Genomic DNA, 16,943 nt, shown 5'->3' on the forward strand with positions numbered 1-16,943 from the left:
CATAAAGTCCTACTATGGGCTATGGGCCTCCAGCAAACCCCACCAAATGCAAGAGAAAAATTTCCATTGACTTTGATGAGGTTTGGAATAAGCCTTAAGCCCTTTTTAAAAATAGATAGTCTCCATAGTCTTTTCCATCTTTGGTTTCCCAGATTCTAATTTGCCAAGAAGTTTCCACATAGAATTATCCAAACGTTGTTCAGCAATTCCATGTGTTATCTTTTTCTACATGTGTGCACTGACAATGCTATTCTGAAATTCACCAAAATGAGATTGCCTGCATTTATGCCCTTGGTAGTATGAATTACAATATCATGCTGATCATGACCTTAAGAAAAGTATATTGTTCTATTGGCATAAGAGCTTTGGAGTGGGATTTTCAAAAGACCCCAAAGGTGTTAGGAACAAACTCCTCTCAATGTCATTGGTAACTTCCTTGTGGCCCTTTTCACATTCCTAGTAATGGGCATTAGAGGTGTGTTGATGTAGTTCAGGCAATTTCAGTTCCCGAGATAAGTTTGGTACCATTTTATATTATCAAGTTCAATATTTTTAATGGGGTTTCTGAGAGTCTAGCCCAAAGACCACCAAGGTCTGTGAGAAGATTGCCACTGAATAGGATTTGGCCCAGGGCTGCAGTCTCCGTTGTATGAACTTGTTCGGGAAGTCATATATGAATAAAGAGGAGGAAAAGAAGTTTTATTTCAGAAGATAAGGAACAGCCTGCACACATGGTCAAGATGTGTAGGGAGGGCAGAAGGGATTTACTGAACTTAATTCTCTTCCCCCCTTAACATTGATTTTCACAGAATTTATCCGGTAATTTGAGTGGATTTACACAAGTGCAAAAACTATCAGAAGTCATATAACATTCCTAATGTATAAAATATTTATTCGTAGTCTTTATTCAGATACACTAGAAGAGGGAATTATTAATATTAGTGGAATCAGAGACCGTGAAAATGAATCTTCAGATGTTATGTCTTCTTTCTCCTTAGGAGGTGCCACTTTTATTTTTCCAAATACATCAGTTTACCCAGAAGCAACACAAAGAATAACAACGAGGCCAGGTATGAACAATGACAACTTTTTATACTACTCATTTAATCTCTTGAACCATGTCTTTCTTTTACTCTTTCTGTTTTCTCTTATAAATGATAAGCTAAATTATGAATACATACACATGTACACAATTATATATATTTGACTACATATATAACATTGTGTAAAGTAAGATAATTAAATAGAAAACGTTTACTAGGTCTGTGTCTTCGTCTTTCCTCTGTCTTTGAAGCAATGCTTTCTAGTATTCAAAGCAAAAGAGAATAGTATGATTGGAGTTGTGCTCTGCTGTGTGATCCCAATGCTGCGTGATACCAATGCAGTCACTTTTCAGTGTGCTTCACCTTCCTGCCTGTAAAAGGAAGCAACAATATCCTCCTTAATAACTTCTGAATAGAAATCTATTCAGAAAAAGTATATCAAAAATACTGGATACATACATCTTCTGCTATCTACTTTTTATTTATGTTTGATATGTCTGATCATGAATTTGGGAGCTTAAATAAATCAAAACAAACCACGAAAATGTTCTCAGTGCTGAGAAGTGTGAGGTCCATTGAAATATTGTGGGTGTGCTGGTTTGTGAAAGGCTAGAGGGAATAATTAAAAAGATGAGGACATTGCAGTGAAGTTAAAAACTTTCTTTGCATCACCCTTCACAACTAATGATGTTGGAAAACTCCCTGACCTGGACATTTGTTTTTCCAGTAATAAGTACAAAGTACTGTAAAACACTGAAAGGAGTTGGAACAAAATACTGAATTTAAAGGAAACCCATTACTGAGCCAGAGGCATACATCCAAGTGTTCTGAAGGGACATACACTAGAACTGACTGAGCTCTTTTGAAAAGATACTTTCTCTCATTAGAAACTTTTCAATACCAAATATTTTATCTATGTCTTGTCAGTGCTGCATGGTATAATTCAGGAAAAATACACAAGTAACTTGGTTTTACATTTATATACATGTGTATATGCATGACCGTAGATTTGTTAATTGATGAATTAAAAAGAGGGAAACACCTACTATACTGTCAAATGAATAAATCCACCCTGCTTAATTTGTAGGAAAATAAACTCTTCTACTAAATTTATTCATCAATAAAAATGCCCTAGCGAATGAAAAAGAGACCACCAATCTAATTCATATATTTGGCAACAGACTTTTATAAGGAATTTACCAAAATGTCCCACAACTATTTACAATAAGGGTTAAGTTAGCAAATCGTAAGAAATAAAATCTTTTCACAGATCAAGAACTGGCCAATTAACCTGACAGCAAGACTTAAAAAGAGCTTAAATTTTGGGTGCTTTAGCATTCTCTGCTATGATAGCTACTAATAATGGGGAAAAGGATGCAATCAAATGTGCTTGGAGATAGCATAAGATTTTGACATTACTCAAACTTAAAGATTCTTCTGCAGGATCCTTGTAAAGAAGCCCAGAGGTGTTATTTGAGATAAATGATTTCAGAATATGCTAGCAGCTGAAAATACAAGATAAATGCAGCGTAATGCGCAAATTATTTGTGTATCTTACTGATCTCAAATTAACCCTATTCAATCACAAAAGAGCTAACCATAGGCAACTTCATTTATGGCACAGTGAAAGCCAGTGCTCTAGTTGCTGTCTGAAGTGAAAAGAGTAAACATGTGAAAGAGTATAGTGGAGGGTCATATGGGAAATCTGATTGTGCCCTTAAATAAAACAGAACTATGGCCTTGTATGGAAAGCTACATTAATCATCCCTTATCAAAAAGGCTATTTGCAGCATTAGATGGTGCTTAGAGTAAGACATGGGAATATGGAAAATCTTTTGAGCCTGCTGAAAGATATAAAAGTTTGTTCAACTCAGGATCTGAGGATGAGGAAAAATGATATATTTATATATCACAGATTGCCTGCTTTACTTGCTTCTCAGTATTAGAAAAAAGAATTTTAGAAATGTTACAGATATTTTCAATAAATATGGTCACAAGTTATTATGGCACCTAGAAACTTTGAATTGCTCAGAGGAATCTGGAATATAGATGAGAAGACAGAGCACAGACAGAAACTTCACTGTAGCTATGCAATATAGTTCTGGATGTCCAAAGTTCTCAGTAGTTTCCAATGAGAATGAGTAAGTAACGTATGACCAGGTGGACCTTGGTGTCCATTAGCAAATAACATAACAGGTGAGAGTCTGTTGTGAAAGAATACTGCGTTATAGGTATGATTCCAGGGATATTTGACAAAAATTGTTTTTTCTATACGTGAAAAATTATATTTTCCATACTTGTTTCATCCTGACTTGTAATGGAAAATAAAATAGCAGTTTTCTTCGAAGTAAAAAGTGTTGTAAAAAAATCCCATGTCAGATATGCTGAACTCCTTCATTTCAGCATCTTTAACCAAGTAAAAAATCCTGACATCTACAAAATAAAATGCTTTATGATAAAAGCATCTTTCTGTATTGACACAATTTATAGTGGAATTTGTAGTTTGGGTAGAGAGTGTCTTTATTATTCTTTGTGAACTGGGATATCCTAACTAAACATTTTCTGCAATAAATCATCATACAATTTTGAAAGTATTATATTATCTTTTATAATAGAGTTTTGGCAAATGTCTTTAAGGTCAGAATTTTCATTCATTCATTCAGAAATATTTTTGCAGGAATTCAGTTTTCTGTCAAGAAACTATTTTGCTAAATTGTTCCTTGGCCTTTCCTATTAAACATCATGTTTCAACTAGATGGCAAAATAAGCTTTTCCATAAAAAAATTCCTTTCATAGAAGAGCAATAGAGAGAGAGTCTGGGGACAAGTACCTGAAGACATGAAAAAGGTCAAAAATGAGAGTAATGGCTGGAGGAGATTAAAGATTAATCTCCTCCTCATTTAATCAAGATTAAATGGCAATTAGCCAAATTCTGAGATGCAATTTTAGAGAAGGTAATCAAGTATTACCATTGTTAAAGCACCACAATAGCAAATAGGAAATGAGCAAGGCTCATAATAAATTGCAATGACAAAGACATATTTCTTCAGTCACCTTTACAACAGAACATGATGTTTCAGCAAGCTAGAAGTAATACAGTGAAGCTATCAGGAGCTCAGAAAGACCTAATATAGGTTTGTCTACGTGTCATCAAACAGAATAATTCCCATCAAAGATCTGTCCAAGATTAGAACATGTTGTACTAACATCCAATGAATATGAGCAGATCTGCTTATCTAGGATAGCAACATGTTTATCAAGGCACAATAACGAATGAAGAATGAAGTTGGAATGTTGTGCTATTTCAAGCAAGGCTGATAACTGGATTTTTCTTTTAATTGAGAGGATGTAGACAGAACAACGTCTTATGATGTGTTGCATTAAAAGGCAAAATTTTCTCACAGTACTAAATTTATGCCAAATTTATTTCAGGGCTGTACTTGCCACTGAGTACAAGTAGGCAGCATCACACAGCCTTCTCAGTGTACAGATTTTTAATTATTTGGAGACCTAGAAAGGAGGGGAGGGGAGGAGAGGAGAGGAGAGGAGAGGAGAGGAGAGGAGAGATTGTGGGAGCACATACCTTCTGTGTGATCTTTTTTTTCCATATCTGTAACCTTTGGGGCCAGGAAATGGAAGAAACAGAAAAGTTTTTTGGTAATTTTGCTTGTATCTCCACTGGCTGCTTTGGAAACAGAAATTTGGCAAGGAAAGACAGGAGTGGGCAAGATATTTGTTGAAACTCAGGGCTGACAGAAAACTGTTCTTCAATCAGCACCATGGCTGAGCCATCCCTTTCTGTACAGTTTGAGCTTGGAAAGCTCTGGAAAGTTGACACAGATCCTTCCAAATTTCTGAAAGTCTTCAGTCCCTGAGGTATCTCCAGCCACATTAATAGCAAGTCTTGATCTGATCCTGGCCAGGACATCTGCATGTTAAGATTCACCTTCACACCAGTTTTCTGCTCAGAAATGAGTGCCTGTGTGAGTCAATTTTCTCTGAGTTTCTGAAAAAGACTCTGGAATAGTCCTCAAGAAATACAAGATAAAAAGATACTAGTTATTTAAATGCAGTACAAAGATAAAGGGAGTATGTCAACAATAGTGAAGTTTTTGAATTGTAAGCTTCCAGGAGACGATGAGGCTGGTAGTGCCAGTCTGCTTCTTAAGCCAAACAGACTAAATAAATTAAGAGCAGTTTGGTTGTGAATTTCACATTACATTTTATTTCCATTCAATTCTCCTGCTTAGAGTGCTTGAAAACGGGCAGAGAGCTCAACAATCTGGTGTGCACAGAGCCAGTCTGGGACTGTTTCTTTACTTCCCAACTGGCTTAATTTACAGTCATTTCTAAAATAAAGCACAAGCACTGTTAACAATCAGATCGTCTACACCAATTTAGTTCTATGAGGAGGGTATGGCTACCTTGCTGGGATCCTGGACAGGCTACATAGGTTCCATGGTCTTGGCAGCAATTTTAGGTGGTATGTTTAAGCCAGACGTAGAAAAGCACAGGCAGCTGCAAAAGATTTCAAAGGGTAAAATGAATGTCTGACTTTACTTCATATAGTTTATGAAAAAAGCTTTTATGTTCAAGGTTCTTCATTTTTATATACTAAACCTTTTAACTAAAATAGAAGTAATAGGTAAGTTTAAAAAAAAAAAAAAAAAAAAAAAGGGAAAAGAAGAAAAAAAGAAAAGGGAAAAGTGAGAATTTAGATACATAAAATTAGCAGCTTCTCCCAAGAAACAGAAAGGTATATTTAAATTGATGGAGCAAAAAAAAAAAGCACAACGCAAAACCTATCACCTTTTCATAAGAGATATAAGAATATGTATACACATCTGTACTTCATATTGAAGCGTGTTCAGTATTTTCACATTCTATGTTTCTAGAGATCTACGAGGCTACCGGGATGGGGAGGGGAAGGTGAAAGGAAAGAAATTATTTCAAGTTTGAAATAACGAGTAAAAGAGAAAGAAGTGAAAATGGTATAGTGCAGCAATCAGTTACCCCACAGATCTCGATTCTGAATAATGAGAATTAGACCAGACAATGCACCTGGGGAAAAGAGGGCTTGCAAGCATGAAGAATAGCATTAAGGAAAAAGATAATAAAGTGCATTACAATAGTGACAGCTAGTAAGAACACAAAGAGCATGTCACAGTGATTTAGACAAAACTATGCCTTTGCTGTCTCACATGTGCCTGCAGAAAAAGGAACTCTCAAATTCAACCTATAAACTTTGATTAATCTCAAGGGATAACAGCAACAGACTAGTAAAGAAAGGCAAAGTAAATCAACTGAAGTCTATCTTAAAAGAAAATACTGTTACATACACAGACTGGAAGGGAATGTTACACAGTTTACTCTTGGTCTGAGTTCTGACCTTTTGGGAGACTTTTCCCACAAAGCTCAAACAAAAATTGTCCATAGTACACTGTGTATGTCATACCTTGGTGTCCTTGGCTGAGGAAGGTGTCACAGGCAATACCCAACACTCATATACATTTAGTGATATAGCAACAATTTAGTTCATTATAGTAAGTAGATTGATAATTTATAATGATGATGAGTCACAGTGATTAGTTAAGTTGTTAAATCTTAACAAAAATCAGATACCTTTAGAGACCAACCAGCAAAGTGAGTAAGGATCTCTTGACCTCAAGGAGCAATCTTGAGAGGCACCCAGCTCAAGGGATCACTGCCATACAGCCTGCTGTTTCAGTAAGGAAAGCTCAGATTATGGTTTCTTTGACTGCTATATTTATAAGACAAAATGGTTTGCTTGCAGTCAGACTTGGAATCTTACCACATTGCTTTCAATCTCTTGATGTAAATTGTTATTTCTCCATGAGAGATTTCAAGATCACCTGTTCTAGCACTGTACTCCCTTTGTTCATGCTCATGGCTGTGAGCACCCACTTGGTATTCTATTATCAATGAGTTGTCCAGTTCAGAGAACAGTCACACTGAAGTCTACTATGAATCACAATCCTGAGCAATACTCATGTTGTATGTGGAAGTTGAGCATACCTATAACAGAAAGTAACCATGAAGGTGCTATGGACTCTACAGAGTATTTATGCCAGATGTTTAAAAGTATTTCAGACATCTGAAAAAAACAGGCACTTCCAAAGAGCTGTACAGAGAGCAGTGTGGTACTGTTATAATTAGAAATGATAAAGACAATGAAGTGTTTAACAAGGAGTATCCTTCCAATTTCCGTAATTTTTGTAATCCAGAGAGTTATCTAGAAATTTGCCCCTAATGGACAGATAACATTTTATGCCATATCTGCATGAAGAATGGTATTTTTCCTTTTCAGACTTACCTTATGAGCAAGCGAGGAGATCAGCATGGACGAGTCACACCCATCCCACTCAGTCAAAAGGTAAAAATCATTTTCATGTGTCCCACCTGTGGGCCCAATACACGTCTGCTGCAATCAGAGTAATCTCTAAAGTGAACTTCAGAGCTATCTCAGGATCTACTTCAGCTTTCAGCTCTGAGGGACTTCTACTTGTGCCTGGCAAACCTGTTGCCAGTAGTAGTTACGTGTAGGCAATGCTGGTGAAGTTACTGGGGCAGCCGTAATTTCCTTGTAGGATTGTAGGCTACATCAGGCCCATGATCAGATAGTCTTAAAAAGCTAAATCCTACTCTCGTGAGCAGCAGGAGTCCATGGCCTGGGGTCTATCACAGGTTTAGTGACTATCTTTCAAACTGGAAAAATAACTAAATGGATTTCTCCATTTTCAGCTACTCAGCCATCATCCTCAACAGTGCCCAAAACAGAAGACCAGCGTCCTCAGTTAGGTGGGTGTTATTTTATTTGAATTTTCTGATGGGGTTTGTTGGACACATTCAGGTCAGCTTTCACCTACCAACCAGAAGCCATTTGCAAGAGCTGATTCAGAGCACTAATGAGATTTCCAGACAGTGATGAGTAAATCCCCAGACATGTGTGATCTGGCTGCATGGCTGTATCTTAAGTGGAGGCTCCCAGGCCTATTAAAATGTGCTTTTAGCAATGTTTAATGGTAATGACAACCTTTCAGAATGAAAAAGCTGTTAAATTCCCTATATTCAGTTTAAGTACAAAGGTAGAAGGTAAGAAAGCCAGAAGACTTATTCTCCACAGTAGTTCAAATAATGACAACTGAAAAGTGTGCATAAACAAAGAGATGAAAATGGACTGCAACATACAGAAATCTATTTGTATTTTACATCCTGAAGTCCTGAAATTAAACAGAAAAAATAGAAGGATTATCAATCTATTGGAAAACTGAAGAGAAAGTTGAGGTTTGTAGGAATGTAGGCTAGTCGTTTAGCAAGATGGTTCACTTTGTCATTTCAAACCAGCTAATTTATGGGGTAGGACTCAATCCTATATTGTGAAACTAGAAAGTGTCTTGGACAGATAGTTAGAAAGCACTACACTCTGAGTCAATGATGTCTTTTGCTAACAGCAAAAATGTAGAAGTATGACAGAGAAGTTTTGGGGGATATTCTTAGCCCAGAATTCTCTGTGCCTGTTTTTATCACATGGATTTCAAATCATGATTCTGTTTTTTTGTTACAACTAAATAAAACTCTGTGAATGACTACAACTCCTTAACTTACATGCATGCTGCCTGGGAAGTACTGTACTTCTTTTTGCCCAGATAGCATTTTATCTAATCTGGCCTCCCAGACATGGGAATCCTTCAAGAAGTATATTGGTGATTTATGTAAGTCCTTGAGATCATTTAATGCAAATATGTGAGCCTCACAGATTATTTAAATGTGTAAGGAATGTAAGCTGATTATCTTCTTGACTGTAACTGAGTGATTGAGAGCAATTGTCTGGAGACAAGACAGCCCACTGACATTATTGCTCTGCTTCAGGTTGTGCTTATCATCCATAGCTTGGGCTTTCCTACAGTCATTCTTATTTCAGTTCAGGTTGAATTCAGATTGAATTTCCACAGGGAATCCAATGAGGAAAGCTCTGAGATGTTTTGGAATTTGGAAAACCCTAATCACAAGTGTAATACAGGAGATCCCTCACTGGAATGTGATGATGAAGAAGAGCCAACACGGCCACTTTGCATGGGTTCAGATATGCCCTCTTCACTCTCTTTTGGAGGCTGTTTTGGCACAGAAAAACCTAGGAATGGTACGAAGAGAACAGATGTAGCCCCACAAGATAAGAGGTCTCTATTCTTTGAGGAGGAACATCTCTTCACCCATCTATGCCACATTTAGCACTAGGTCTCTGGACTATGGGCCCTAGCAGGTTACAAGGGTATATAGTCCCAGAGGTTATCTTGTTTAAATAGGAATCAGAATACTTCTAGACCAACTTTACAGTGTGTCTGAACATGTACTTGTGCACACTAATACAGAGAATGAAAAGGAAATATATATCCCTTGCAACTGTTTGCTTGCGCACCCAATTTTGAGAGAAAACCTACAAATATTGTGATGCAGAGATAGAAGCCACTTTACTCAGTGTTCGATCTGCTTTTCAGGTGGCACTTTCTGACTCCTACAAGATTAAAAAATGACGCCTAAAATATATGACGTTGTTACATGGTTTTAAATCTTTCTTTACAATTTTGCAGATCCTTATCAGATTCTAGGACCGACCAGCAGCCGTCTTGCAAATCCAGGTGAGGCGAGGTTTTGCTGATTTATGAGAGTTTTTCTTCTCTAATAGCATCCCCACTCCTATTTTAAGTCTGGACTCTGAAGTTGATGTGACAAATTTTACTAATCTTTAGTATGATTCAGTGAGAGCTTATGATACGTAACACATTGAAGGTTTCTAAATTACTTAAGGGTGGGACTAAGCTCACACATTAAAGCACATAAATTCCAGTGTCATAGAGTAACTAGATAGGACTTAGGTGTCCTAGTTGCCATTATATTCATTGGGATATAGTTATTGTAGCTCTCAGTAGAGAGCTACTCATCTCATCCTAGAATATATGTTTATATTCAGTCAGTCAGATATCTCATTACATTTTACCAAACATATCAATAGGAATTCACTTCAGTTGCTTGAACACTGGGAGTTTTCTTAGGTGCTGTCCTTCAGGAACCTCTCCAGAATGGCATGAGTTTTTTACCAGGCTGTGTCATGCATGTCCTAGATTCTGTAATCCACAGTCCAATGACATGCTGACCTTGACCTGTACAATATTTTGGCTGCATAACAGAAGTCAGCAAAAATATACAGGGAAAAATTGGAAAACAGAATTTATTTGCAAAGAATAATTGGGTTAGACACTTCAGAAATGGTCTCTCATGATAAGAAGGTGGTAACTATGTGCATTGTGAGCTGGTCCTTGTAGTCCTTGTATTTTAGCTGAAGATGGATAAACTTCCTGACAAGTTAATAAAACTGATTATGAACTGGACAGATTTCACTGTTGTTTCTCTGAATCTGCAGGATGAACTCTGGTCATACATCAGTGTTATCTGCCGCAATAAATTGACGTTAGTGCCACTTCCTTTTTCCCTTTCTTTAATACTCAAAGGGCACAGTGTTACTTGTTCCACGTTATAGTTCTCTTCAACTCTGAGCAACAATGTTTGATCTCACAACAATTTTATTGCCTTTCCAAGCATGAATTTACTGAAATACTGCTACATTTCCTTTCATTTTGTCCCAAGTGACAGCAGCCATGGTTCTAGATTAGATTACTTTCTAGACAGTTTAGCATTGCACAGGAAAGCAGCTAAATATTAAGAATGACTTTTTCCAAATGGCCTCAGGAGGTGGATTTCCAAGTGACACTGACCTTAAGTGGTTGTGAGGGCTTACCTCCCTTTAATTTGTATGTCTCAGGCTTTTATAGTTTTACCAAGTGTGCATTTGGTATCCTTCATTACTCTGGAAGACACTAAATTGCTCTGGATTGGGATACATTTTTAGCATTTGGGTATGGCATTTCTACACACCATCATTCCTGTGTTTTAACATGTTTTAAGTGTTTATAAATTGGTGGAATTAATCTCTCATTAAAAGGAAATTGACAGCAACCATTTATTTTCATAGGACTATATATTACATTTGGAAGGCAAGTGTTTATGTTAGAACATATGTTGGATTGCTTATTCAAAAATTTGTGCGTTGTCCTGTGCTGAACTGTTTATTGATTTTCAAAGGCTAATCCCCTTGTTATGTTTCATGTATTAAAACTTGCATGCCTTGCTCATACCACAGATTCTTTTGTTTGTTTGTTTATTTAATGCATGTTAATGGAACAGAAGAAATTCATTAAGGACAGTTTGGATAAGTATAATTTAAATGAATATGGATTTTAGTTGCACTGAAGTATAAACTGCTAATGGATTTCAGATGCTAATCTATCTTGATATTATAATTTACCACTAAGCTTTGTAAAGAAAAGCTTGTTTATTATATCCACATTTCTGGTTTGGAAAAATGAAAAGAGAGAAAGAAAGAGAGAAAGAAAGAGAGAAAGAGAGAAAGAGAGAGAGAGAGAAAGAGAGAGAGAGAGAGAGAGAGAGAAAGAGAGAAAGAGAGAGAGAGAAAGAGAGAAAGAGAGAAAGAAGAAAGAAAGAAAGAAAGAAAGAAAGAAAGAAAGAAAGAAAGAAAGAAAGAAAGAAAGAAAGAAAGAAAGAAAGAAAGAAAGAAAGAAAATCCTTTTTAGAGATGTACTTAGAAGTTACGACTTGCAAGCTGGTTTGCAAATTCTGCTGACATTGTGCTTGTGAAACAGATTGCCTTGCAAGCTGCTTCAGCTGTGTTTTGCATCATTTCAGTGCTGCTTTATTAAGAAATACTAAGCTTTTAGCATGAATATCAGTGGCAAGGCCCTTCATAATTGACTTTTGATGGCCTAAAATGGCTGAACTTTGTTCCTATAACCAGGCAACACTCTTCTGCAAAATTGCCAGCAGACTGATTATTTTCCTTCAGACACGAAATTGGCGGAGGAAGGAGAAAAACAAAAACAAAAACATTTAATGTATTAGGATCAGTACTCATTTAAATTCTTGTTTGACAAAGAATGAGTATGAGAATGTATTTTATGGACCTTTTCACTGTTCTTGCAAATGTCTTGCCCTATGATTGTATGTAGTGCAACAGCACACTAATAAGTTTCCGTTCTGCATTTACCCAAATGCTGCAAATGGGTGATATGGTTTGGCATATGTCCAGCTTTCTCTAAACTTCTCCATTTTGTGTAGGCTTATTCCATAGCAGAGAACATTTAGTTACAACATAATGCTGTGAGAACAAGCAAAATATTATGCAAGTGAAAGCTGTTTGTCCTGAACTTTAGAGATTAGTTTCCTAAACAAGTGCTGTATGATTTCCCCATCAATTGTCTACAGTGAATGACATTAAGTAACCATTAAATTTCCCTGTAATGGCATTCTGCCACCCAGATGAGGGAAAACATGACACATAACCATTATCTCTGCTCTTTAGGATTTCATGAGATAGGCTGGGAGAAGGGGGACTAGTTCAAGTACGAAGCAGGAACTGACATTGCAATATTTCCTAATAGGGTTATGTGCGGGAGCCTGAAATAATTGGTGTCTTAACTTATTAGTCATTATTCCTGACATTTTCACTTTGTTTCCTCCACAGGGAGTGGGCAGATACAGCTATGGCAGTTCCTACTGGAGCTTCTCTCGGACAGCTCCAACTCCAACTGCATCACCTGGGAGGGCACCAACGGAGAGTTCAAGATGACCGACCCTGACGAAGTGGCTCGGCGCTGGGGAGAGAGGAAAAGCAAACCTAACATGAACTATGACAAACTCAGCCGTGCACTTCGCTACTACTATGATAAAAATATTATGACTAAAGTTCATGGTAAACGCTATGCCTACAAATTTGATTTCCACGGAATCGCTCAGGCCCTCCAGCCTCACCCCCCGGAATCATCCATGTACAAATACCCATCAGACCTACCCTACATGAGTTCCTACCACGCACACCCTCAGAAGATGAACTTTGTAGCTCCCCACCCCCCTGCTTTGCCTGTAACCTCATCCAGCTTTTTTGCTGCCCCTAATCCATACTGGAATTCACCAACCGGAGGTATCTACCCCAATACAAGGCTGCCAGCTGCTCATATGCCTTCTCATCTTGGCACCTACTACTAAGTGGGGAAAGAAAGAAACACCAGAAAAAGCAAAAACACTGCTCATTGGGATACAGTCCCTGATGAATTGCAATGAACTCTATCAGAGTACATGAATTAAAAGTGCCTAAAGAGACAGGTGAAGGTTTGGCTGGGAGAAAAACACATTAAAAGTAAATTTCAAAATGACTCTTTGCAGTAGGGATTTAAAGGAGATATTCAAGAAGTATTAAGATACTAAAATGTAATGTATATGGGCATCGACTCTGTGGACCAAACAACAATGGACTGTTGTAGGTAAAAGCATGAAATGATAAGGAAAACCTATGAAAGCTAGTGGTCTTAAAAAGTTGATAAGCTTATGGGTAAAGTTTGTTATCTTGCTAATGCAAAAACCTGGGACTATACTACAGCAATGTAACAATAACTCTATAGTGACCTAACATACAATATATGAATCATTACAAAAGAGGGAGAAAAGGATTAAAAAGGAAAGAAAAAAAAACCAACAACCACCTACCTTTATTTAAAAAATAGAAACATATCAACATAGACTCATTTAGTGTGGAAGCTGATTTGGAATATGACAGCATTGTTTTGATTAAAATCAAATGCATTCCATTCATCAGAGCGTTATCTGCTACTCAAACTGTGAAGACAACCCAAACTTTAGGATTCCTTGACAGTATTACAAGAACCCTGAGCCAAACATTGGAAATGAGAATGTGCAGAAGGGAAAGTGTATGACTGTAGATCAGAGGCCTGCACCTGACAGAGGAAGCAGAAAGGAGACGGAGGAGGACAAAAGGTGGTGAGAATGGGAGGAAACAAACTTCTTTACCAGTAGAGACTGAAGAGACTGAAAAATTAGTAGTGTTGGGACTATGAAGAAATACTTGTTTGGACTTGTGAAACATTTTGCTCAGTATCATACCATTCCCAGTATTACAGGAGGAACAGACTTGTTTGTATAGTAATTAAAAAAAATGGAAAAAGGGAAAAGCAGAAGAAGTCAGAAATCAGAATATGCATCTCTTTTTTTTTAAAAAAAGTAAAACTGGAATTGTATTTGATATTTAAAAGTTAACCAGTTAGAACCTCATCATTATTAGGGGGGTTTCTTTTCCATTGGCTAAAGCAAGAGACAACCCCTGACTGCCAAAATCAGAAATCATCTAAGTATTTTTGTTAGGCGGGCGCCAGTTTTTCTTTATTGAGTCGCGAACGCTGTGCGTTTGTCAGAATGAAGTATACAAGTCAATGTTATTTTTTCCTTTTTATATAATTATTATATAACTTATGCATTTATACACTACGAGTTGATCTCGGCCAACCAAAGACACAAAAAGGGACAATCAAAAATATTGTGGCCTTGAATTTTAACTCTGTATGCTTAATGTTTACATTATGAATATATTAGTACTTAGAATGCAGAATGTATGTAATAAAATAAGCTTGGCCTAGCATGGCAATTCAGATTGACACTGTAGTTTGCATTCGCATTTGCATTTTTAGTACTTGACACACCTATCAGATCTTCTTCCTACTAAGTTAAAAGGCATTTTGTTTTAAAATTTTGTTTCATTAAATCTGTTAAATGTAGGACCAAATAACAATGCTTAGCATAAATTAAATGTGGACAGATGCTATGTATCTTCTTTTCCAGAAAATTCTGCAAAAATGTTTGCAGTCCTTTGTAATAGTGCCTTGCCATTCCTGTTCCTAAGCTTCTTTCGCCCAGAGATTGCAACCATTCCCAATTCTTTGACATCTTTATGGCCAAGATTGTAAATGAATCTAAAGGAGGCCTCCAAGGAAGAATCCTGTCACCCAGAAATTATTTTATGTTGCTGCCAGATTATGCAGTATAATCTCAACCTGAGATGTATCTTCATACTGACACGTATGTTGAATTACTATGCCCCCTTCCTATTAATACGTACTGTATCACTATTAGTAAATAAAATGAATAATGAATAACTTCCATTATTCCTTACTTTAGACTGGAGTGTATAGTAGCTTGTTAATTTGTCATTGCAATCCATTTTGGCTGTTTACAAACGGCAGGATGTTTTCTTTCTGCTCTAAATTTAGAAGCTTCCCACGTTGTATCCTGGGCCCCAAAACTACATCTGATGCCTAATGGCATGGCTCCTATTTTTTTGCAACACCTGCTGAAGGTGCAAAATTAGCACTAACATTTACAAGTAGCTTTCCACAGAAGGCTGTGCTTACTGCAGAGACCCACATCAGCTCATACCTTCCAGTATTTCCCTTTCTTTTGCTGTTCTTTTGTCTCTTTTTAAGACAAAATGGATGTGGTTTCAGGTTTAATAGCAAATGTTCTTCATATCCGTTTTGGGGAGTAGAAATCAGTGCTGTGTGATGGGAGCCTACTTGCAAGACTCCCATCTTATGGATGTTTTGGTGACAAGTTATAAACACAGGGTTATATTACTAATGTTTGAGACCAGGCAGTGTAAGCCTCGTAATCATTGGAGAAATAAGTACCGTAAGCCTGTATCTCTTAAAAAAATCAAAACCCATGGAAAGGTTAGAAAAACTGATTTATTGGAAAAGGTTAGTCATCACTATTTTAAAATGTTGTGGTAGGCACACCTACCTGCTGACTATAACAATAATAGTTTGTCTCACAGTAGAAACGTATCTACAGATTCTTGCAATCTGCTTTATGTGTACTTTTAATTCAAAAAATGGTAAGTGCATTGTTGAATCACGTCTACATTAAACACTTAAAAATACAGATTAAAGAACCATTTTTGTTTAGGTTGGCTAGAACTTGCCTGGAGGCCTCCAAGTCATCTCCAGCGCTTGCAGAGTTGTGCATGGGATTTCCAGATAATGCTGCCCACCTGCTGATATACACAAGAACAACATCCTAACGTGGAAAGACAGGGTCCAAGTCCTCACTGCAGGAGGAATGGAGTAACAGCAGATGTGTGTGATGAAGACCTCTCACAAGGAAGAGCAATATCCTACAACAGGCCATGACAAATCTGTCCTGGACAGCCATCTTAGTGCTACACCTCTCTCCAGGGATGGCTCACAGCATTCCATGAGCCTTGGAACACCTGGATTTTTCAACCTGCAGGATGAAGAGGAGAGTGAAGAACAAAGAGCCCTTATTGCTGCTAGAGAATTAGGTTGAAGCAGGTGGTTCTGTCTCGCTGGGTCTGCCTGCTGTGAGTCTTCCTGCTGTAGGGCAAGACAATGGGCTCATCGTCCAGAGGTATTAGCTGAAGCAAAACAGGCAGTGGACCCGAGGCAGTATCTCTGCTGCTCACTACATGCTAGTTTGAGCCCAGCACAGCCAAAATCAGCCTCAGGAAAGCTGAACTCTGCCTCCATATCACAGGAAACATTCACATGAGTCTCAGCTGGGCCCCAACACCTTGGCTGAAGGTTCTGCCTGCCTGCCTAAGCACCTGGATGAGTGGACAGCATGACTTCGATGGGTCCTTGTTTGTACAAGTTGGTCACACTGATGTCTTTGTTTAAATTAGGACTCCTTTTCAAGCAGTACAGCACTATGTGGACTTCAGCACTGCTCTGAAAGTAACAGCTTTATTTTTCCCAAACTTAAGGTTAGTGTGTGTACTTATCTTTCTCTAAGAAATATGCTCGTGTCTGAGAAGCTGCACTGTAACACAGAACATGAAATTGAGATAAGAAGCACAAAAGAAGCTCAAATATCACCTTCCTTTATCAAGACATTCCACAGTATTGAATCGGATTTAGTGAATATACTAAAAATGTCTTTAAAGAT

The 16,943-nt window shown here is 37.4% G+C and overlaps 1 protein-coding gene across 6 annotated transcripts in view; it reads left to right on the forward strand.

Annotated features, from left to right (window-relative positions):
* ERG (ETS transcription factor ERG) overlaps window positions 1–14,628 on the forward strand; it is a 130,800-nt gene extending 116,172 nt beyond the window's left edge. For all 6 annotated transcript variants that reach the window (XM_042866938.1, XM_042866939.1, XM_042866940.1 and 3 more), the window contains 5 exons: window positions 999–1,070; window positions 7,372–7,437; window positions 7,806–7,862; window positions 9,653–9,700; window positions 12,658–14,628. In XM_042866938.1, coding sequence (XP_042722872.1) covers window positions 999–1,070; window positions 7,372–7,437; window positions 7,806–7,862; window positions 9,653–9,700; window positions 12,658–13,178 — 764 coding nt within the window. In that variant the 3' untranslated portion in view covers window positions 13,179–14,628. The remainder of the gene's footprint in view (window positions 1–998; window positions 1,071–7,371; window positions 7,438–7,805; window positions 7,863–9,652; window positions 9,701–12,657) is intronic.
* The last annotated feature ends 2,315 nt before the right edge of the window (window positions 14,629–16,943 follow it).

Source organism: Lagopus leucura, unplaced genomic scaffold (genome assembly GCF_019238085.1).
Source record: "Lagopus leucura isolate 7727_CA_CO unplaced genomic scaffold, USGS_WTPT01 Super-Scaffold_100001, whole genome shotgun sequence".
In the NCBI taxonomy this organism is placed as follows: domain Eukaryota; kingdom Metazoa; phylum Chordata; class Aves; order Galliformes; family Phasianidae; genus Lagopus; species Lagopus leucura.